Source organism: Maniola hyperantus, chromosome 21 (genome assembly GCF_902806685.2).
Source record: "Maniola hyperantus chromosome 21, iAphHyp1.2, whole genome shotgun sequence".
NCBI lineage: Eukaryota > Metazoa > Arthropoda > Insecta > Lepidoptera > Nymphalidae > Maniola > Maniola hyperantus.
The window spans coordinates 797393-820113 of NC_048556.1; the positions used below are offsets into that span (position 1 = coordinate 797393).

General features: G+C 39.9%; 2 protein-coding genes across 2 annotated transcripts in view; one reads left to right on the forward strand and one right to left on the reverse strand.

The window, feature by feature from the left end:
- Window positions 1–16305, forward strand: part of LOC117992579 (serine-rich adhesin for platelets-like) — a 54912-nt gene extending 38607 nt beyond the window's left edge. The window contains exons 2-6 of the mRNA XM_069505937.1: window positions 1870–1951; window positions 5190–5236; window positions 8463–8634; window positions 10503–10618; window positions 11088–16305. Coding sequence (XP_069362038.1) covers window positions 1876–1951; window positions 5190–5236; window positions 8463–8634; window positions 10503–10618; window positions 11088–14666 — 3990 coding nt within the window. The 5' untranslated portion in view covers window positions 1870–1875 and the 3' untranslated portion in view covers window positions 14667–16305. The remainder of the gene's footprint in view (window positions 1–1869; window positions 1952–5189; window positions 5237–8462; window positions 8635–10502; window positions 10619–11087) is intronic.
- A 1016-nt stretch (window positions 16306–17321) lies between these two features.
- Window positions 17322–21688, reverse strand: LOC117992294 (ribosome biogenesis protein NOP53). The gene is made up of 8 exons (XM_034979959.2): window positions 21478–21688; window positions 20780–20945; window positions 20118–20331; window positions 19481–19662; window positions 19024–19143; window positions 18126–18355; window positions 17747–17943; window positions 17322–17530 (listed from the first exon to the last, which is right to left on the reverse strand). Exons 1-8 carry the CDS (start codon window positions 21597–21599, stop codon window positions 17358–17360), a joined length of 1404 nt encoding a protein of 467 aa, XP_034835850.1. The 5' UTR covers window positions 21600–21688; the 3' UTR covers window positions 17322–17357.
- Between the last annotated feature and the right edge of the window lie 1033 nt (window positions 21689–22721).

The following is a 22721-nucleotide window of genomic DNA, read 5'->3' on the forward strand; positions in this document are numbered from 1 at the left end:
CGTGTCAAAACTCGGGTCAATGCCCCACTTACGACGCGGCATTGACTCCGAGTGGCCTACTTATGAAACTTTCGTTGATCTATAACGTCAGTCAGATGTTTTATTTGCAATATATCGTAAACTTTTACGACATATAGGGTTTTTTAAATTATTTTTTCCGTTTTTTTACCTACCTTTAGTACGCGACACTTCGAGATGGCTATCGGGGAGGGGACGCCCCGCATACCCCGATTGCCATCTCAAACTGTCGTGAACTATACCTAAGTGCACTGTGATACTTAGGTAAGTAAAGATAAGAAGTGATTCACACGGTGTGTGTCACGACACGACGCGAGGCGATGCGCGTGCGCCGTGCACATGACAGCCTCCATCCGTCGATCTGTAGCGCTGACGTGAGATGAACTATCAAACGTTGGGTTTCGAGATAGCTGTGCCCTCTAACTTTCTATAATATTACTCACTATAAGTTTAATAATTGATAAAATTAAATAAAAATCGGCTCAGTGCGAGTCCGACTTGCATACCGAGGGTTCCGTACTCGGGTATTTTTCGACATTTTGCATGATAAATCAAAAACTATTATGGTTAAAAATAAATAAAAATCTGTTTTAGAATATACAAGTAAAACCCTTTCATAATGATACCCTACCCAGTTATTATAGTTATCTTACTTTGAAAATTGAAAACACTTATTATTTGTTCATGAACACATTTTAATTTTTTTTATTGGTGTAACCACAAATTCACGGTTGGTTTTCAGATTTATTCCTTTACTTGTGCTATAAGACCTAACTAACACAGACAGACAGACAGACAGACAGACAACGAAGTGATCCTATAAGTGTTCCCTTTTTCCTTTTGAGGTACGGAACTCTAAAAACTGATAAACTATTTTCGTCCATGTTTTTTATTTCGTTTTTTGGCAAGGCAGCAGAGTTTTTTAATTTTTTTAATTAATTACACCTTGTTTTGTAGCTTCAAATCTCTTCAGTCGATAAAATTGTAGTTTATTTGGTGGGAGGCTTCGGTCGTGGCTAGTTACCACCCTACCGGCAAAGCTGTGCCGGCAAGCGATTTAGCGTTCCGGTACGATGCCGTGTAGAAACCAAAGGGGCATGGGTTTAATAAAAACTGGCATACCCCTTCCAGGTTAGCCCGCTTCCATCTTGGACTACATCATCACTTACCACCAGGTGAGATTGCAGTCAAGGGCTAACTTGTATTTAAAATTTAAAAAAAAAAAAAAATCTGTTTCAGTCTGTCAAAAAAATTTTGTTGAATAAATCTTATGACGAAACAGAAGATTTCTTACAATCTATCAGTACATCTACTATATTCTCAATAAATAATAATAACTAAAGTGAATAGAAATAAATATAATTTTTTTATTTTTTTATTTATTTATTAGTTTAATTTACTTACACATTACTTAATATACACATAACCCAATACCCCTACACATTTACACTTACACACACACACACACACACACACACACACACACACACACACACACACACACACCCATAGTTTTCCTTTGCAACAATCTAGGTTCATACGTTTATTTAAATGTAAAACGTTATAGATCAACAACTTTCTGCAAAAAATGTATTTATTTATTACTTTTTAGATAACCGAGGGAGAGGGCTGGCTATCCTTAACACAGATCTAAAAATCTAGCTAGGATAGCCAGTTCTTGATCTTGTAACATTCATAATATTAAGCACTAATTGTTCAAGATCAAACCCATGTATGTGTGTAACTATATGATTGAAAAATAAACGTTTTATTTATTTAAAAAAAAAAAGAAAAAAAAAAAAAAAAAACAAGAATGACATTAGTAATTTATTGTGTTTTTCTTTTTTTCAGATAAAAATGCGGTGGCGGCGGGAAGACTTAAATATAAATATGGCTTCAAAAACACTGATCTTTTTCACAATACTGACTTTAAGTAAGTATCTACAGTGCGCGACAGGTTGAGATGGCAATCAGGGAGGAAACGCCCCGCACACCCGCACAACCCCCGTGCTAACCCGGTGCGGGCGAGCGCGGGTAACGTGCGGGTGTGCCCCCTGCCTCATTCACCGATTGCCATCTCGACCTGTCGAGTACTACACCCATTTATTTTTATTTTATTTTTATTTTTCATGTACCGAAATTGTAGTTACATAGTTGTAATAAATTAAGTTACATTAGAAATGCTACCTAATTAAATAGGTATATATTTGTAATTTCTTCAAAATTGATTAAATGGATGTGCCGTGAAAAGCTAGCAGACAGGCAGACTGACACACACTTTCGTTTTAATATCAGTACCTCTATTATAAATGCGAAAGTGTGTTTGTTTGTTGGTTTGTTGGTTTGTCGATTTGTCCATCAATCACGTCGCAAGGGTGCAACGGATTGACGTGATTTTTTGCATGGGTATAGATAAATACCTGGAGAGTGACATAGGCTACTATTTATCCCGGAAAATCAAAGAATGCCCACGGGATTTTTATAAACCTAATTCCACGCGGACAAATTCGCGGGCATCAGCTAGTTTGCAATATATTGTGAAATTTTACAAAATATGGGATATATTTTCGCGTTTGTCTCGCGTTTTTTGTGGTATCATATCACTGATCATCAATACTATCACCTGTCTTCGTTTTTGCCAGCGTTATGGTTACACCCTGTATTTTACGCAGCGCACGCTCTCAGATGGGACTTTTCCGACTAAATTCATAAAATTTATCATTATACTTTCTACTATGGTCTGGTGGGAGGCTTCGGCCGTGGCTTGTTACCACCCTACCGGCAAAGCCGTGCCGCCAAGCGATTTGGCGTTCCGGTACGATGCCGTGTAGAAACCAAAGGGGTACGGGTTTAATAAAAACTGCCATATCCCTTCCAGGTTAGCCCGCTATCATCTTAGACTGCATCATCACTTACCATCAGGTGAGATTGCAGTCAAGGGCTAACTTGTATCTGAATAATAATAATAAAAAAAAAAAAAAACTGGTCGGTAGCTTATTCTCGCAGAATAACATTAGTGGATAATATAAGACGTCATTTTTACATCAATCTCTGAACCATAGACGATCACTACGCCACAGCTTGATCTAAATAGGTTTGTCCGTAATGTCGTAACTCCAAAACCTGTAATTTTTGCTCGGAATAGCCCGCAATTAGAGCTTATAAAGTGCAATATCACTATAATAGCAGGGATGCTGCGTCTTTTGAGACGCGGAAATGTCAGAGCGGTGTCATTTCGAAAATTGGACGAGTTTCATCAGATCTTCAAATAAACAATGTATAATTTGTTACAAGATGAAGCTCGCGATCTTATCCACGTGGATTTAGGATTTTTTAGGGTTGCGTACCTCAAAAGGAAAAACGGAACCCTTATAGGATCACTTTGTTATCTGTCTGTCTGTCTGTCTGTCCGTCTGTCTGTCAAGAAACCTACAGGTTACTTCCCGTTGACCTAGAATCATGAAATTTGGCAGGTAGTAGGTCTTATAGCTGGCATTAGGGGAAAAATCTGAAAACCGTAAATTTGTGGTTACATTACACAAAAAAAAAATTGTGGTGATAAACTAATAATTAGTATTTTCAATTTTCGAAGTAAGATAACTATATCAAGTGGGGTATCATATGAAAGGTCTTCACTTGTACATTCTAAAACAGATTTTTATTTATTTTTATGCATCATAGTTTTTGAATTATCGTGCAAAATGTCGAAAAAATACGACTGTAGTACGGAACCCTCATTGCGCAAGCCTGACTCGCACTTAGCCGGTTTTTTTAATCCCGTGATAACTCTTCGATTTTTCGGCATAAGTTGAAAGTTAGAGGTGCGTGCCTGGAATCGAACGCGACCTGCCGAACCCAAAAACCAAACTGCCACTAACTAACTACAAGTAATGTACCTGTGTTAAAAACAAAACTGTTTGTTGTTATTTTTATATGTAAGGGCCAATTTAGGCTACAAAGGTCGTTTATTCGAATTAAATTTCGCTAGCGTGCAAAATCTTTCAAACAAAACATATACATATTAGATAGGTACTTATAAGTATTTAACTAGCTTATGCTCCCGACTTCGTCCGCGTAGACTACACGAATTTCGAACCCCTCTTTTACCCCCCTAGGGGTTGAATTTTCAAAAAACCTTTCTTAGCGGATTACTAGGTACGTCATAATAGCTATTTGCATGCCAAATTTCAGCCCGATCCGTCCAGTAATTTGCGCTGTGCGTTGATAGATCAGTCAATCAGTCACCTTTTCTAAATATGTGTTTAAAAGGAAAAGGTGACTGACTGACTGACTGATTACCCATTCCCACAAATTACTTTAGGTAAAAGTACCTAAGTTAAATACTCTTACATTGACACGAAGCCACAGACTAAGCGAAAAGTTATAAAGCGTGTAATAAAAAGTCGATTAATTTAATGTCGCAGTACTTAGTGCGACGCCCACACACGACCGACACAATACAGATGTAGACAACTCTACTCTATGGTTGTATGAGAAACCGGAAGTAGGTACTATATAGCTTCTTCCGGAATGCCTGAATGGCACTGGGTCTTATGGTGAAAGTTCGCCGATAGCTCAGTCATGATCTAAACAACTAGTAGGTATGTTATCTAAGAACTATACTTAAGTAGGTTTACTAAGTAGGTACTTACAGTACGCGGCCGAAAGTAATGTACATCTACCTTAAGAAGGAGATAGCGGATTTGTAGAGCACTGTCTCTGTCGTTGAGACCGACAAAACGTCATAGAGACAAGACAACAAAGCCGAAATGTCATTCTAACGGTCGATGTACATTACTATCGGCTGCGTACTGTGCGTTTAGTCCGCGACAGGTTGAGATTGCAATGGGGGAATGGGGGGGGGGGGGATGGGGGGGGGGGGCACACCCGCACGTCATGGGAAAACTCACAGGCCAGTTTAATATATTTTACTTAATTGCTTTAAAAGCACATAACTCGAAAATTTGACGACCTCTGGCGCAGTGGTAAGCGCTGTTGTCTTAAGGTGAGACCAGGTGAGACTGCAGTCAAGTATATGAATTTAAAAAAAATTAGAAGAGCATGCGCGGGATTGAGCCTTGAACCCCGAACCGGAAGCCGAAGTCTTAACCACTAGACTTACCACCGTTTTTACTTGATATTTAAATGAGTTGTAATTATTAATTTTCCAGGTTCACTGCAGACTTGCGACGGGCTGCGGAGAGGGCAACGGAGACGGGTAAGCATTTTTTTAGTTTTGGCACAATATACCTACCTATAGTCGCGACAGGTCGAGATGGTAATCGGGGAGGCAACGCCCCGCACACTCACACAGCCCTCTCGCTAATCCAGTGCGGGTGTGGGTTTGCAGGGCGTCCTCCCGCCTCATACTGAGATACAGGTTTTGCAAACATACTTCAGGGTCCCTGGCACAATTTGTAAAAAGACCTATTGTAAGAACAAATAAATCATTACATTTCATTTCAAGAATACCCCGATAGCCATCTCAGTCTGTCGCGGACCACCTATACCTCCTTGGTTTGTGTCAAACGCAATGCGCGACGATAAATCCAAAGTAGATACCTAAATCTATACCTACCTATTCATACAATATGATCTAATCCAAAAGGACGTCCCAGGGGAGGGTCATCTCGTCCGTTTCAATCCCGGAATCTCAAAAAGTTCCCACGGAATTTAAAAACAAAGCTAAATCCACGCGAACCAAATTGCGGGCACCATCTTTGACGACCTTCCTGGCGCAGTGGTGAGCGCTGTGGTCTTATTAGTGGGAGGTCCCGGGTTCGATTCCTGGCAGGGGTTTGGAATTTTATAATTTCTAAATTTCTGGTCTGGTCTGGTGGGAGGCTTCGGCCGTGGCTAGTTACTGTAGAGGTGCAACCTCTACCGTTACTTGGCTCGCAGCTATTACGAAAACTTCGCAGCTGCCACACAACAATATTCAAATTTGGAACGCAGTAGAGAATCCTCCTGGTCACGCACGTTACGAGATTCCACATTCCCTATCATCCGCTCGTCACGTCAACATGTTCTACCATTGTATTATATAAAGCTCGCGAGCCCGTCTGTATTATACATAACATATCAATTGTAAAGTGTAAAATAAACATCACTATATGTAGCTGGTTCTTCATTACATCAACCCTTCAGCTACATAATTGGTGACCCATCATTGAGGAACACATCAGCCACATTGGGTACCTACGTCTACGGTCGAGCCAGCACACTGCTCCCGTACATCTCCGGCGTGCAAGCAACTCAACGCAACAAGCAACGACGTGCGGCCACATTAGCTGCACCCTCTGAACGCGAAAGCTACGAGTTACGACTGCGACTCGACATGGACGCCACAGATGGTGTCCCTCGTGGACGCAATCCAGTTAACTCGACGCGGCACGCTTCGCAACCTACCCTGTCCTACATCGCTGACCACAACACAACCTCCTGAACCCGACGCGAGGTTCATACGTGCATGCCTTGTGAGTACATATCCAAGGCGCCCTGAGGAGGGATCCAGGTTTTATAAGGACATTATTTCCTCTGTGCTGAAAAACAATTTCTAACAATAATATTTGTGACATTGCATTTTGTTTTGTGAAAATTATTTTTGAGTGACGTATTTTTTTTAATTTTCAAATTCAGTGAAAAAGAACATTAACATTCCATGAACAATATAGACAATAAGTGACGTCTCATCATCTCATTTTAAAAAGGGAATTTTTTATAGACGTTTTACTTTTTTAGAACAATTTTATTTAGTTGTATTGTCATGTCATAATTGCCATTGTATTTTGTAAAATTTTCCTGTCATAACAATTTAAATTTCAGCAATTTATAAAGAAACAGTATTACACGTATGAAGAGGACTAATCTCTCCGTTCCATGGTTCCATTCACAACAAACCCCTACGGACCATGCCACAATTCGTAAGGTTTTCAGTAAAGCTTCCTCCGTGCATTGCGGATCATCTTTTATTTCAAAGTGAAGCAGCTTTTGTGGAGTGCTGTATAGCCTCCGCACACATGTTCCTGTAGTACACTGGGCAGCCTAAGACACGATGTCACTCGTTCGTAAGTCCTTCGACCTTTTCACTTTTCCAGGTTCACTGAGTTTATCGCGCTCAGAACCTCTCTTCAGGTCTGTGTGGACGCGAGTTTGCCAAGGTTCGACGTGAAGAAGATTTGCTCATCATGCGTCTCCTCCGTCATCAACCTTTTTGCACTCCGAACGCTTCATTTATTGTAATTATTTTTTCCCGTGTCACTTAGGCATACAGGTCCACTGCTTATTTCTCTGGTCTTAAGTACTGCCTCCCAGTCACTGTGTACACAATGACCTGAGGTATTACACCATTACCAGATACTGCTACAGAAGACTCAACATTGAGGCAACTTTCAATCCTATTTGCCTTCTCTTTTTTATCAATACATGTTCTAGTTTTAGGGTTCTTTTCCTTCATTCTTATGTATATAATACTTGCCTTACTTAATATTTCTTTTTTTTCTGTTTCTCACTCCGTAGGGGGGTGATGTAGAGGTGCAACCTCTACCGTTACTTGGCTCGCAGCTATTAAGAAAACTTCGCAGCTGCCACACAACAATATTCAAATTTGGAACGCAGTAGAGAATCCTCCTGGTCACGCACGTTACGAGATTCCACATTCCCTATCATCCGCTCGTCACGTCAACATGTTCTACCATTGTATTATATAAAGCTCGCGAGCCCGTCTGTATTATACATAACATATCAATTGTAAAGTGTAAAATAAACATCACTATATGTAGCTGGTTCTTCATTACATCAACCCTTCAGCTACATTACCACCCTACCGGCAAAGCCGTGCCGCCAAGTGATTTAGCGTTCCGGTACGATGCCGTGTAGAAACTAAAGGGGTATGGGTTTAATAAAAATAAAAAACTGCCATACGCCTTCCAGGTTAGCCCGCTATCATCTTAGACTGCATCATCACTTACCATCAGATGAGATTGCAGTCAAGGGCTAACTTGTATCTGAATAAAAAAAATAATTAAAATCTCCCCCTTGTCTTGCTTCACTTCGCACTTCGCACCACCACATAAATCGATAAATCACCCACTGCGCAGGTCAAGGTTTATTTGATAGCGTAAAAGTATCCCGCCCTTGAATATAGGCACCTATTATTATTTATTAGCGATCCGTTGCTAATGATAATCGTGGGAAATTTAACTCAACAGATTTATAAAGAGCCGAATCAAATCTTCTAGTGTTAAAGATGCCATAAATTTTAATCGTAGGGCTCTATGAGTTTGGCAAAGGTGTCGAAAAGTATTGGCATGGCAAATTGTGCTTCAATGACTACGCTCGTTTCCTTTTCTTTTCATCTCGAATCACAAACTTGTACAAAAAAATCGCGCTCACTGCGCTCCTGTTCGTAAATTGTTCCTAATATTTAGAACCTCGTTTTCCAGGATATAGCTCCAGACCTGTTCATACCGGTGCCGAGCGCGGAGTCCCTGACGGCAATTGCGCAAGCCATGGGCGCGGCGGGCTTCGAAGACTACACGGAAGGCAAGAAGACCCTGGTGAAGCGGCTCATACCACCCCACAGCCAACCCGACCTGGACATCGTGGAGCATTTAGGTAGGTATTCAGGACATACCTGCAGACTTGTTCATACCAGTGCCTAGCGCGAAGTCTCTGAAGGAAATCGCTCAAGCCATGAGCGGAAAATCAGAGAGTTCTCGCTGGATTTTCGCGGGGCAAACTCCCCTCATCGTCAGGTCGTGGTTGAGAATTCTTTTGATGTCACTACAGTGCGAAAAAAACATGCACAATGTACCTAGGTACAGTACGCGGAAGAAAGTAATGAATGAATGAATTATCTATATATATAAAAGGAAAAGGTAACTGACTGAATGACTGACTGACTGACTGACTGATCTATCAACGCACAGCTCAAACTACTGGACGGATCGGGCTGAAATTTGGCATGCAGATAGCTATTATGAAGTAGGCATCCGCTAAGAAAGGATTTTTGAAAATTCAACTCCTAAGGGGGTGAAACAGGGGTTTGAAATTTTGTTGTCCACGCGGACGAAGTCGCGAGCATAAGCTAGTTTATTCAATAAAATAAAATAATGTAGATACATCAGCCTCTAGAATAACATTTCGGAGAGTAAAGTTGTCACTCATACCTATAGGTATGACGTTTTATCGGTCTCAACGACAGAGACAATGCTCCACAAAATCTGCTATCTCCTTCTAAAGGTCGATGTACATTACTTTCTGCCGCGTCCTGTACCTACTTACCTAGTGAGTACATTGACCTAAAATGTATCTACCTATTATTTGTAGTATTATCATGATGAGACATAAAGTTTAAATAGGCAATCAAATTAAGTAGTCGGTGCTAAAAAAGATAAAATGCTCGCGACTTCGGTTATATTTTAATCAACCTTGTTGCTTGATGCGTGTATAAAACGTTGATGAAATATCAACCAGAACAATGTTATGACCGATTAGGTAGGTATGCCTAATAATAATAATAAATACACTTTATTTGCACAACCACAAGAAGGATTACATTAAAGAATTAAAAACACAGACAGAAGGAAGATACAAAAGGCGGCCTTATCGCTAATTAGCGATCTCTACCAGGCAACCTTAAAGATTGGAAAGTATAAGGAAAATAAGACTGCAGGTGGTGTGTAATATACTAATAAACATACATTCAAATAACTGATACATACTAATACATAAACCACTAATACATGTATTAAATAATATATACAGGTATCTACATTGTTTTGGTTGATTTTTTTTTATTCAGATACAAGTTAGCGCTTGACTGCAATCTCACAAGTGATGATGCGATCTAAGATGGATGCGGGCTAACCTGGAACGGGTATGCCAGTTTTTATTACACCCCTTTAGTTTCTACACGGCATCGTACCGGAACGCTAAATCGCTTGGCAGCACGGCTGCAGTAAGGTGGTATCTAGCCACGACCGAAGCCTCCCACTAGACCAGGCTAGAAATTCAGAAATTATAAAACTACAAACCCCTGCCGGGAATCGAACCCGGTACGTCTCCAACTTACAAGACCACAGCGCTCACCACTCCGCCAGGGAGGTCGTCATAAAGTGTATACATATATTATATCTGTATGTATACTGATGTACCATACCTTACTAACTCTTAATTCGTAGCGACATACAAATCGTATCTTACCTGGTACCTACCTACCTCCATAGTCCATGGTATAGTGCCCGGCAAACAACTTGGGCCAACAGCAGCGTAGTGGGAAAAAATTAGCGAATCCGGGAAGCGTAAGTCGACGTATCAGCCAATCGCGTGCACTCGCGCCGACTGATTAACGAATCGCATGCACCCGCAATCGCCAGCCAATCGCGTCAATACTCAAGTTGTTTGCTGGCACGTTATCACATCATCACACCAGGTCTGATTGCATCCAAACGCTAGTGTATAAATTTAAAAAAAATCTGCAGGTGTGATCGGTAAGGCGAACGTGGATTTCCCAGCGCTGCCCAACATTCCCAGCACGGGGTTCAACTGTAAGAACGTGCCCACTGGATACTACGCCGACCTGGAGACGGATTGTCAGGTTCGTAGACTTAGTAGATAATATCATGTTATCCTTTACCTTATTGGGTAAATTATTATATTACTATGCGAAAGACTAACTTCTAGAGACTTATGAAAGAGTCACTTACAGTCCCTACTACCTACTAAAGTGGAGACATGAAGTGTCTCTTTCAGTATTTTCTACCTTTTTCTTTTGCGAATTGTTCTGTCCATTAAACCGACGCTTCCTTTAACAGCTATTAAAATGTAAGGTACACTAGTCATTTTACTAAGTACAATAAGGAAATCATATCCCTTGCTGAAGACATAGTTTTATAGGTGCAGCTAGGTGCTTAATGTAACTAAGCACATCTAGTTTACATCATCAACTACATATCTAATCTTACACATCAGTTCATTTAGAAGATTTTAAATTTATGAGTCTTCACTTTATCCACACTGCAAGTCAGCCCAATTATACACATTCGATGTTTCGTTTCATTTTTCAGGTGTTCCACATCTGCGATACGTCCCGCAAGATATCGTTCCTGTGTCCAAACGGCACCATCTTCAGCCAGTCGCACCTGATATGTGACTGGTGGTTCAAGGTGGACTGTGCATCCGCCCCCGCGCTCTACGAGTCCAGTGTGGAGTACTACTCCAACGAGCAGAAGAAAGCCCAGAGGATCAGCAACTTCAAGAACCCTGAGTTCCAAGACTCAAATGTACGAGCAGAGTCAAAAAGAACACCCGTAGCAGTTCCCAGTACGACAGAAAGGCTTTTGAGGCATCGTCAAAAACTGCAAAGTGAACCTATCCCTCCCAATGCACAAGCCACGGCGAGGAGCTATCAAACTCTATTCGATATAAGCACAACACAAAGAACGGCAGCTGCATTCGAGAAAAGGAGGAAAAACTTAGTTCAACTCATCGCTAATAACTTCGGAAATCCGCCATCAAGAACAACACAACCAGTCTATGACAGTTCCACGCATAAAAGCACAATACCAGCATACGATCACAACAGTCTAAGAGAAATGCAGGAAGCAGCAGAAACGGCTTCGTTCGCCCAAAACCAAAACAGGCAATACTTACAAGAGTATAACAATAAAAAATTTAGACCATATCCTGTGTACACACCCAATGTAGCTAGTCCACCGAAAGCAAAAAGCAGTCCAACATTGACAACTCTATATGATATTCAGGCTAAACGTGATCCCCAATACGTAGAGGAAGCGACCACAAAACGGCAGACCTTAGTACCATATACAAAAAGCTACGCAACCACAATTACTGAAAGACGCGAACCTTATACAAGACCAGGGGTATCCCTTCTTAGAGATTTTCTTGAAAAAGAGAAAAACAAATCAATATCGGCTACGACGGAAAAGTTCGCTGAAGTGTCTGCTCGAAGTGATAAATTCGAGAGCAAAACAAATTCAGAAAATAAAATAGCTGTCGAAACTAAAGACAGTTTTGAATCCGTGACCAAAATTCCACAAACCACTAGAGACGAGAAGATAACAGTATACATTAATGACGATGAGTATACAAACTCCAATCCAGCAACAGGGACCACAGAAAAGTCTTATCAAGAGCGTCGTGACAGATTACAGAGAAAATTATCCGCAGACATAAAGGATACAAGTGACCCTATTACAGAAACAACACGCGTTGAAAAATATTATGGAGATCAAACTAACAGACTTGGCCTAATTGTTCCACCATCGATATCACCAAAAACACTGCATTCGCTGGCTATTTATTACGCCACTGCATTAGACAATTTGTCCACAACCCCACCACCTGAAGACGATGAAACTACAACGCCTGCTTTGGACGCGTACGAACCAATCGAACAAACTTTACCAGACTTGTTCAGTCGTCACACCATTGCAAAATATAGCAATCTTTTTGGACGTGATGCTGACAAGGCTGAACAATTAGAAGATATCAAACTCGATCCAAATAGTACATACAATGAACTGGCAGAAGATTTAATAGTAGAGATGAGTCAAGGTCCTTTAGCATCATCTCCTCAAATCAGAGAATTAGCTCAAGTATTCACACATGCTCTTTCAGCTTACCTTCAAGATCCAGTTCAGTTTAGGAAAGTACTTTCTGATATAAGACCAACTCATCCATCGTTTGCTGAGATGTTGACTGGTAATGACGAGGCCCCTAATACTGAGCCAACAACAACTGTCAACGAGGATGACGATGAAATATTAGGATTTTCAGATGATCACAAAGATAAAGATCATTCATTTTCAGACAATTCTTTAAGAGGCGGTAAAGCTTTGAACATTGATACTGATTATCCAACTACTGTACAAGATGTAACTACCTCAACAACTACAACAGAAGTGCCGTCTACATCATATTACCCGACCACACGTAGAAATCCATTCAGATGTTGTGGAAGAATCTCAGCTTCTTATACCACATCTCCAACTACTAGAGATTATTATTCCACTGTGAATACACACCCTGAAGCTGCAAAATTCAACTTATTAGCTACAAATCAAAATACTAATGCGCCTACGACAGATAATTATACACCCACCAGAAATGAAAGATTGCAGAACACCAAATTCGTCACACGCTTCGGTAAATCTAGTAATATTTTTGACGTGACACCCTCAACAGATTATACAGAAGTAACAACGTTCCCAACCGCTTGGGGCTCAGAAGGCTTCGATTCAACGTTGGCTCCTATAACTAACTCGCATCAAATGTTCGAAAGTAAAAAAATTAGACCAACGACTGGTGTAACCGAGTCCACACCAGTTTACTTCACCGTAACAGATAACATTGACAGTGTTGAATTGGAGAACGAAGAGGAATTGCAAAGAGCGCATAGTCAGTCTTTTGTATCACCTCAAGATAACAGTTTAAGGCAAGGAAAACAACTTAAAGGTGATAAAAAACCAGTTAAGAAACCAGCAGAAGACTTAGAAGCACCAACACAAAGCGACGTCGATATCAAAACAACTACAGTACAAACTTCGGCGACTCAACCAACAACAACTATTCGAGACCAAACTGAAGCACTTACTACAGTCACTCCTATATCTAGTAGTGTTTTCACTTCTCCAGATGTAGAAAAGTCAACAAACGATTTCCAATGGCCTACCACTTTTGGAAATTGGCACAGCACAATCCTTGATCCTATAACTTTGAATGACGGTTTAAGTGTGACCGGTCCAGATCAAGGTGTGTCTGAAATTGCTCAACAAACCAACGGATGGGCGCTAGACACTGCCACGACACCAATAACTTATTCGACAACGACCGAACCTACAGTTTCTTCCACTACAAATATCGAAATAACGACGACTGAAAAACCAAATGAGCGATCCGGTAAACTACTTAGAGAACAAACCTCTACGGAACCCGCGCAAGATCTATCAACAGTAACGGATACTATAGTAGAAAAGGCAAAGGAAATAATGGTAGGTATGAACGCTTCAACTACACAAAAATTAATGAATGTAATGAACAAAACAAAATCAAAAAGCGTGAAACGATTGATACTGCTTTTGGTACAGACATGCGGTGATGATCATAATTCCACAGCAGAGGCTTCCAAAAAGGCTTTATTAGAAGCATTAATGGCTGTATCTCAAAAAGACATGGAGGAAATCGCTAAAGAAGAAGAATTAACGGAGGCACCAGTCACAATACCCGATACAGAATTTGTAAGGACAACGTTAATGCAACGAAGATCTGATAGAATACCAATGCAAAGTAGACGAGGCAAAAGTTTGAATGTGGACATTGAGGCTATTAACTCTCTATCAAATCCTACGACTACAGTTCAACCGACAGCAACCACGGAAAGTCTTAAGACTGAAACTACAGAGTATACGACATTTAGCACAGTAAGACCAACTACAGTAAGCCGCAGAGGTGGAAGAAGGTTTATGCCAAAAACCACCGAAGTTGAACTTACCAGCACCACAATAGCTAATCAACCAATCGCAGAAGCAAGACTACCCGCTCAGGCAGAGCTAAAACCTCAGTCAGACACGAGAGCATTAGAACTATTAAGATCTTTATACACCATTGCTGCGCGATGGGGATAGACTTTTTTTAACAATCTATTTATAATTAGGGTTCGTTTTACGTAGCTAGCGATCAAAACGGTATAATTGAATGAAACAAAAACCTAAATGAAAGTTGCTGAAACTGAAATTACAAAATTTTGGCAGTTTTAGACTGTTTTGATTTTTAATGAATTCAGATTTGTATTCAGTGGGTAAAAAAGATCCGGATTAAAGAAAAAATCAGCCAAGTGCGAGTCGAACTCGCACACGAAGGGTTCCGTACCATCGTACAAGAAATAACACTTTTTAATTTTTTATAAATTTTCAAGACCATTCTGAAAATTTTAGCTTAGCATTAGGGTCCTTTTCTATAGCATTCTTAGCAATAGGGTTCTAGGCTCCTTTTTACACTTGATCAGATGTGTAATTAGGTACACTTCAATCTGAAAACATTCTATTCTATTCTATTCTACACCGTTTTGTTTGCCAGCTCCTATTATTTTGTGGAATAAGACGAAACAAACTTTTAAAGACTCGACAATTTATAAAAAAAAATAAATAAAACGTGAGATAAGTAATAAGTGACATAATTAGGTTTAAAATAAGAAATTCATAATTCACCTTTATTATAGGTATAAAATGTTCAAAAAGTAGTTGTACTTATCAACAATTTTAGCATGAAAACCTTGAGAAGTTACTACTGTAGTATTAAGCTATAGTTTTATACTGAAAATGCTCAATTAGGGTCAGCGCAAACTGAGTGCTTGCTCAAGCACTTTTCCTACGGATAAGTAATCGTCGATGTTATTTCAAATAGATTTGTAAATATTTTAAAACTTTAGAGGCAGAATTTGTTCGGGCATACTCGTAGATGCTTGTAAAATTATGTGTAAAACACTATTTACAACTTTAATCGACTTTTATAAGGTTGATATTTGAGTTGGTATCCGTAGAGAAAGTGTTTAAAGGCGCCATTGTAGGACGAAAGCTAAGACTTGAAAGTCGGACTATTATTGAAAAATAGTCCATTGCGATGCTCAAATCTTCAAAAAATATTGTATTGATTTTAGTTAGACCTTAACTTTTTATTAGCAACTGTGGACCTTTTGTGAAGAAAATTAATTTTAAATCCAAGCTATCTATATAATGTTAAAACAAAAATAGTAATGGTTGTAAATAACAGGCAATAACGATAAAATTAAATTTTCCCCTCAAAAAGTTACCACCAGTTAAAAATAAGAAAGAATTTACGGAAAATCTGTGTTTTTAAAATGTATCTGCTGAATTATTTTTTTCTCCGGTTATGTTCGATGTCCGGATGTAACGATCCTGTAATCCTTCAAAACTCCGGAGTTCAAAAACTGGAGTTCCGTAGCTCAAACCCAAGTCTGCTCTGCCCAGAATTATAAAATCACGAACGAACCCTAACTATAAAGTTATTATAATAAACTGTAAATGTGATTTTGTAGATATCAACCACTAACGCCATTTTACAAATACTTTGGAGATAATTCGAAAAAATTAAATTCAAAAATGTGTTATACACTTAATTAATTTATTGTTTTGTAATTTGTAACAATGACTTGCCGTTAGTATTTTAAATTAGAGTAAAAAATAGTTTTATAAGCATTTCGAGTTACCTATGATCTTATACTTAGCCTATACTTAGTTTTCGTACACTGCCAATCGATATTTTGTAATTATTAGAATATAAGAAGTAATTTAAGTTATTTTTATACATTAAATATTAGTTAAAAAATCTATTTGTTTCATTAAAATCCCTAAAGTTATAAAAGGCACCATTTTTTACATAATCTCTATAGATCTCAGCTTTAGTTTGACACAATCAAATCAAATCATTACTAGGTACTATTCAAAGTAGGTACTATTGTAAACTCTTTGATTTTTGGGGTTCCGTACCGAAAAAGGAAAAACGGAAAACTTATAGGACCACTTTGCCTGTCTGTCTATCAAGAAAACTATAGGGTACTTCCCGTTTACCTAGAATCATGAAATTTGGCAGATAGGCAGGTCTTATAGCACACGCAAGGGGAAAACTCCGAAAACCGTGAATTTGTGGTTACATCACAAAAAAAATGTGTTCTAAAACAAATAATTAGTATTTTCGACTTTGAAAGTAAGATTACTTGTGTTAGTAAGAGTACAAGTGGGTATCATAATATGAAAGGGCTTTACCTGTACATTCTAAAACAGATTTCCATTTATTTTTATGCATTAGTTTTTGATTTATCGTGCAAAATGTCCAAAAAATACGTCTGTATTACGGAACCCTCGGTGCGCGAGTCTGACTCGCACTTGGCCGGTTTTTATTTATCAGTTGTTGGATTTTTAATATGATAAAAGTGGTAATAATTAATTACGTAAATCTATATATATAAAAGGAAAAGGTGACTGACTGACTGACTGACTGAATGACTGACTGACTGACTGACTGACTGATCTATCAACGCACAGCTCAAACTACTGGACGGATCGGGCTGAAATTTGGCATGCAGATAGCTATTATGACCTAGGCATCCACTAAGAAAGGATTTTTGAAAATTCAACCCCTAAGGGGGTAAAATAGGGGTTTGAAATTTTTGTAGTCCACGCGGACGAAGTCGCGAGCATAAGCTAGTTTAAAACTAAAGCTATAAGGGTTCCAATCGCGCCCAGGTCTATTAAAAAACAAGAGTAATAAAATCAACTTTATTTCTCTTATGATAGAGTTCACAGTGGCTTGACAGCGGATCTCTTAAGGAACTTGTCCACGTCCTGATCGGTGACCTTGTGGCCGGGCTTGAAGTATTTCTTCAGCTTCTTCCTCTTGGTCATCATGATCTTGGATGCTGCGAGCGCGCCGCGACGTTGAAGCGACTGGAACCGGTCCCGGAGAAGATTTGCTGTAACAAACACCGATTTTTTTTAAATTACCCACAAATATACAGGTTTGTATTTCGATAAATCAAAAATCAAAATTTAGAATTTTGACTTTCGGTTATAAATGAAAAAGTATGTTTAAGATTTTCAAAAATTCCACTGGAGCTAATTAATCAGCTAGTACCGATAGTGATCATAGTGTTCACTGATTATGCCAGAAGTATCCAACATTAACTAACCTGAGCCAGATATGTTCCTCAAGTCGCCAGAGAGTTGCTTGGGGTCCACAAAGTCTGGCTCCTTGACGGGCGCTTTGTGCGCGTTGAGCGCTGGCAGCGCTGTGGCCGCTTGCTGTAAGCGCTTGGAGGTGCGTTTGGTGCGCAATTCTGCATTTTGCTCTTCTTTCTTGGAAACAGAGGCTTGGATCTTACGTAACCTGAAAAATAAACATGATAGACAATTTAACATGAAAATACAAAAACTAGTCAACAACCAATAGCGTAAGGACGCATGACAGACACGCGCTATGATTGGCTGAGATATTTTCACGCCATTCAAAAACAAGATTTCTGCGCAAGTACATCGGCGTAACTTATAACTACTGTACAGTGTACGTACTTGTAGATATCAGTAATCTTCTGTTTGTCAATCTTCTGCCGCTTCAACTTCTCCAGCTCTACAAGTCGCTCCTTCTGTTTCCTTCTGGTCTTATGATCCTTCTTCTTGTTCCGCACGGGTGGGTTGACGGCCTTGTACTCGTTGTCTGAGGGCTCTTCGTCGGGTTGCGGGTCGGCTGCGGGGTTGTGGGGTTGCGGTAACCCTGCGCTCATCTCTTCACGCCATTGGTTCTGTAACATAGTTAAAAAAAACCGGCCAAGTGCGTGGCGGACCACGCGCAGTGTAGGGTTCCGTAGTCACAATCCTCGAAAACAGATATAACTCCTTAACCTGTGAACCCTACTTTGTGATAGTTTTCCTTTAAAATTGATTGTATATACTACTGCTGTGAATTTTTTCACGTTCCTATATACTACCATTTGGCTGATAGAGGGGGGGGGGGGGGACACACTTGACTCTAATAAAAATTAGCACTTTAAAACATCATATTTTACAAACGGATCTAGAAATCCAAAAATGATGTTGCCACACCCATAGTAATTTTAAAAGACCTATTCAACGATACCCCACACTAGGGGGTAGACGAGAGAAAAAAAATCCATCCCCACTTTACATGTAGGGGAGCTACCCTAAAAAAATATTTACCAAAATTTTATTTCAGCACTTTGTCGGCGTGATTAATATTTAAACTCATGCCAAATAACAGACTTCTAGCACTAACAGTCTCTGAGATTAACCGAGGACGGACGGACATGGCGAAACTATAAGGGTTCCTTTTTACTACGGAACCCTAAAAAATGCAATAACCTTATGAGCTACTTATTCCCGCGACTTCGTCCACATAGACTACACAAATTTCAAACCCCTATCAGGAGTTTGAAACCCCTATTGTAAATACCTCTTTCTCCTGCAGAGTGACCTTGCTGAAGAGTCCTGTAGTGACTCTGTACAGATGCGCTTCCCGCTTCATCATCTTCTGCTCGTGCTGCACCACTTCTTGCAGCAACTCCTGGTGCTCCTGGAATATGCGAGATGTACGGGTTAGTATGACTTCGAAACTCTATCGAGCATCGAATATTGAAACACCAAGGCGGCAAGGGTTTGGTGGCGCGCTCTTGGGAAGGCCTATGTCCAGCAGTGGGCCCAAACAGGCTGATGCATTAGAAGGTGGCATTTCCACGGACGAGAGAATCTCGCCGAGTGACAAAATTCGGTCAAACTTCTTCACAACGCGATACTATCGCGGCGATAGTTAGTATCGAATTTTGTCACAAAACCATACCAAGAACCATAAAAAAAGTTTTAAGTACCTACTTCAAAACAATTTGAAAAATATAGTCACCAAAAATACTGACCTTGAAAGAAGGGTTATAGCTGACTCCAGGGTGCGGCACTTCGACCGCGGCTCTGGTGACGACGGTTCTGGGCGGCGCCGGCTTTGGGCGGAGCCTCTTGGTCACAGGCACGTTGTGTAGCTGCGCCTCCGGTGAGATGAAGTCATCTATTAGTGTCTCTGGTATGCCCTTCGCTTCTAGATCTGGAAACAAGCCGTATCTATGTGATGTGATGGTAATAGTAGATTATTTAACATGGGGATAATGTAATGTCTTACGTCACGTCACGAGCGCCAGGATAAATCCCAAGCGTAACAAGGTATTATAGAGTAACTCCCGAGCGTAGCAAGGGTTTTGCATCTAGAATCCTGAGTGAAGCGCGGTGTTTAGGGGCGCCCAAGACTAAGACAGTATTATCCCCAAGTTCAATACTTTTCACACCTCGCAAGACAATAAAACCAAAATCTTCCTATGCTTAAATAGGTAAACGCACATAACTCCGAAAAGTTAGAGGTGTGTGCCCAGGATCGAGCCCCCGACCTCCGATTGGAAGGCGGACATCCTAACCACTAGGCTACCACAGCTTCTTTTGACATCTAGCCCAATTTTTTTCAAGCTCAAGGTTAAAATCAGAGTTGTGAAAAAACTTATCACTTGCCATTTTTGTCCCAAATATTCTTGTCATAAGTCTGTCTAACAGTTTGAGCCTTTTTCCTTTTTTCTCTGGCACACCTTTTATCCTTCTTCATGAGTTCTAGCTTCTTTTGCAATATACCCTTGGCCAGTTGTCGTTTGACAGACAATTTGGATAAATCAGTAGGTTTTGTTCCTACTTTTTTGACAGTGTTGCGCTTTGCATTGGGGTCTGGGACCTGCAGATTTCATAAAACATAGCACACACATGATGAATTTGGCAAATAAGTGATTTATTGGTGAGGGGGTGGAATTTTCAAAATCCAGAAAAACTTTAATTTTTGTACAAACCCCCGAATACCTGATTCATAGATATAGCCTGAAAAATTGTGGTGTTTCATACAAACTTTCATCCCCTAGAGAGGAGAGGTTCTAAATTAGTCAGCCATACTCCAACAAACATGTGAGTTTAGCCATCATACATTTATATTTATAATAAACAAGCTGCCCACAACAGTTCGATTCTTTTTCAGGAATTTATTTAAAGTTTTCTCTCCGTAAGAACCATCCTCGTACTTCAAGGAATATTATAAAAAAGAATCAGCGAAATCGGTTCAGTTGTTCTCGAGATTTGCGATCAGCAACACATTTAGCGATTCATTTTTATATACAGAGATAAAAAATTACCTTAGAGCTAGATAGCAGGATCTCAAAGCACTTGGGTGTTTCAGCTAACTTGGCCCTCCTCTGCTGCTTAGCTGACAGAGGCTTGACATCAGGTTTGACGTCTTTCACATCTTCCCCTTTAGTGTCAAGCACAAACAACTCCTCATCTGGTTTTGTGTCAAACTTACTGTAAGATAACCACACTATTTTGTACCTCAGATATAGTTACTTACAGTTGATACGGCAGAAAGTAAGTAAGTAATTAAATATCACTTGCTTTAACAGTGCAAGAAACCATTGTGAGGAAAACTGCATGCCTGAGAGTTCTCCATAATGTTCTCAAAGGTGTGTAAAGTCTACCAATTCGCACATGGCCAGCATGGTAGACTATGGCCAAAACCCTTCTCACTCTGAGAGGAGACCCGTGCTGTCACTACAGAGCACGGGTCACTGTCGACTCACTAGCCGGCGATGGGTTGATCATGATGAATGATGCTAGGCGTATTTCGTGGTTTAACGACATAATTAAAGTAAATAGCGGGTACGTACCACGATTAATACGATACTAATTATTTTAAATTATTGATATTTCGACCAATTTACATGGGCATCATGGGTAAATAATCATGTTAATGGTGGAACCTACGTACCCGCTATTTACCTTATTTGTAATGTTTTAAAATAGCCTATTTTTAAACAAAATAAGAACATAACCTTACCCAAGTCTTTCTTCCAACCGTTGATCCTCTAAATACGCTTCAACATCAGTGATATCACAGTGTTTACGCCACGCAGTTTTTGTCCTTTTAGATACACGCTTTTTCTTCTTTACGATGGTCATTTTTATTTATTATTTATTTTTTTAAATCACATGGGCAATTTGAAAACAAGTCAACTCCGTGGAAAAGAAAAAATGTCAATCATGTCAATGTCAACCACCGAGTGAAAAAAAAGATGTCATTGGCACAGAACAAATGTCAATGTCAATTGACAAATGACACTTACCAACAGTGTTTCCACTTATAACTTTGATTTTACCCTAGTTCCTGTAGGAATTCGCAAAACACGATAATTTATAAAGAACAACAATACTTGGAAGTTTTAATAATATCATTTCACGATTCTAAATATTGAGTTTTGTGATAAAAAAGATATACAATGAACCAAAAGCTTAATTTGATATACCTAGTTAATCCGCTGAAACAAGTCGAATCTGTATGGTGCAACATGCAGCATGTGCATGCGACATGCACCGCCCCGCCCTTGTAGTGTATTTGTCGTTTATTACCTACCCATCTACTTATCCCACGTATGTATACTAAAGACTTATCCACTTGGCCAGCCTGGTAGACTATGGCCAAAAGTCAACACCCTTGTCACTCTGAGAGGAGATCCGTGCTCTGTAGTGAGCCAGCGATGGATTGATCATGATGATAATGATGATTATAAATATACTAGGGACCCATCCCGGCTTTGCACGGGTAGTTTATTGCAATTTTGGTACTGATCACTAATTTGTTTTTAAATAAAATATAGCCTAACTAGGTTTGTCACGAAGCTGTGATAGCCTAGTGGTTAGGACGTCCGCCTTCTAATCGGAGGTCGGGGGTTCGATCCCGGGCACGCACCTCTAACTTTTCGGAGTTATGTGCGTTTTAATTAATTAAATATCATTTGCTTTAACGGTGAAGGAAAACATCGTGAGGAAACCTGCATGCCTGAGAGTTCCCCATAATGTTCTCAAAGGTGTGTGAAGTCTGCCAATCCACACTTGGCCAGCGTGGTAGACTATGGCCAAAACCCTTCTCACTCGGAGAGGAGACCCGTGCTCTGTAGTGAGCCGGCGATGGGTTGATCATGATGATGATGATGAGGTATATCACTCAGGAATAATGTAGCTTTCTACTGGTGGAAGAATTTTTAAATGGTTCATTAGTTCCAGAGATTACCCCCTACAAACAAA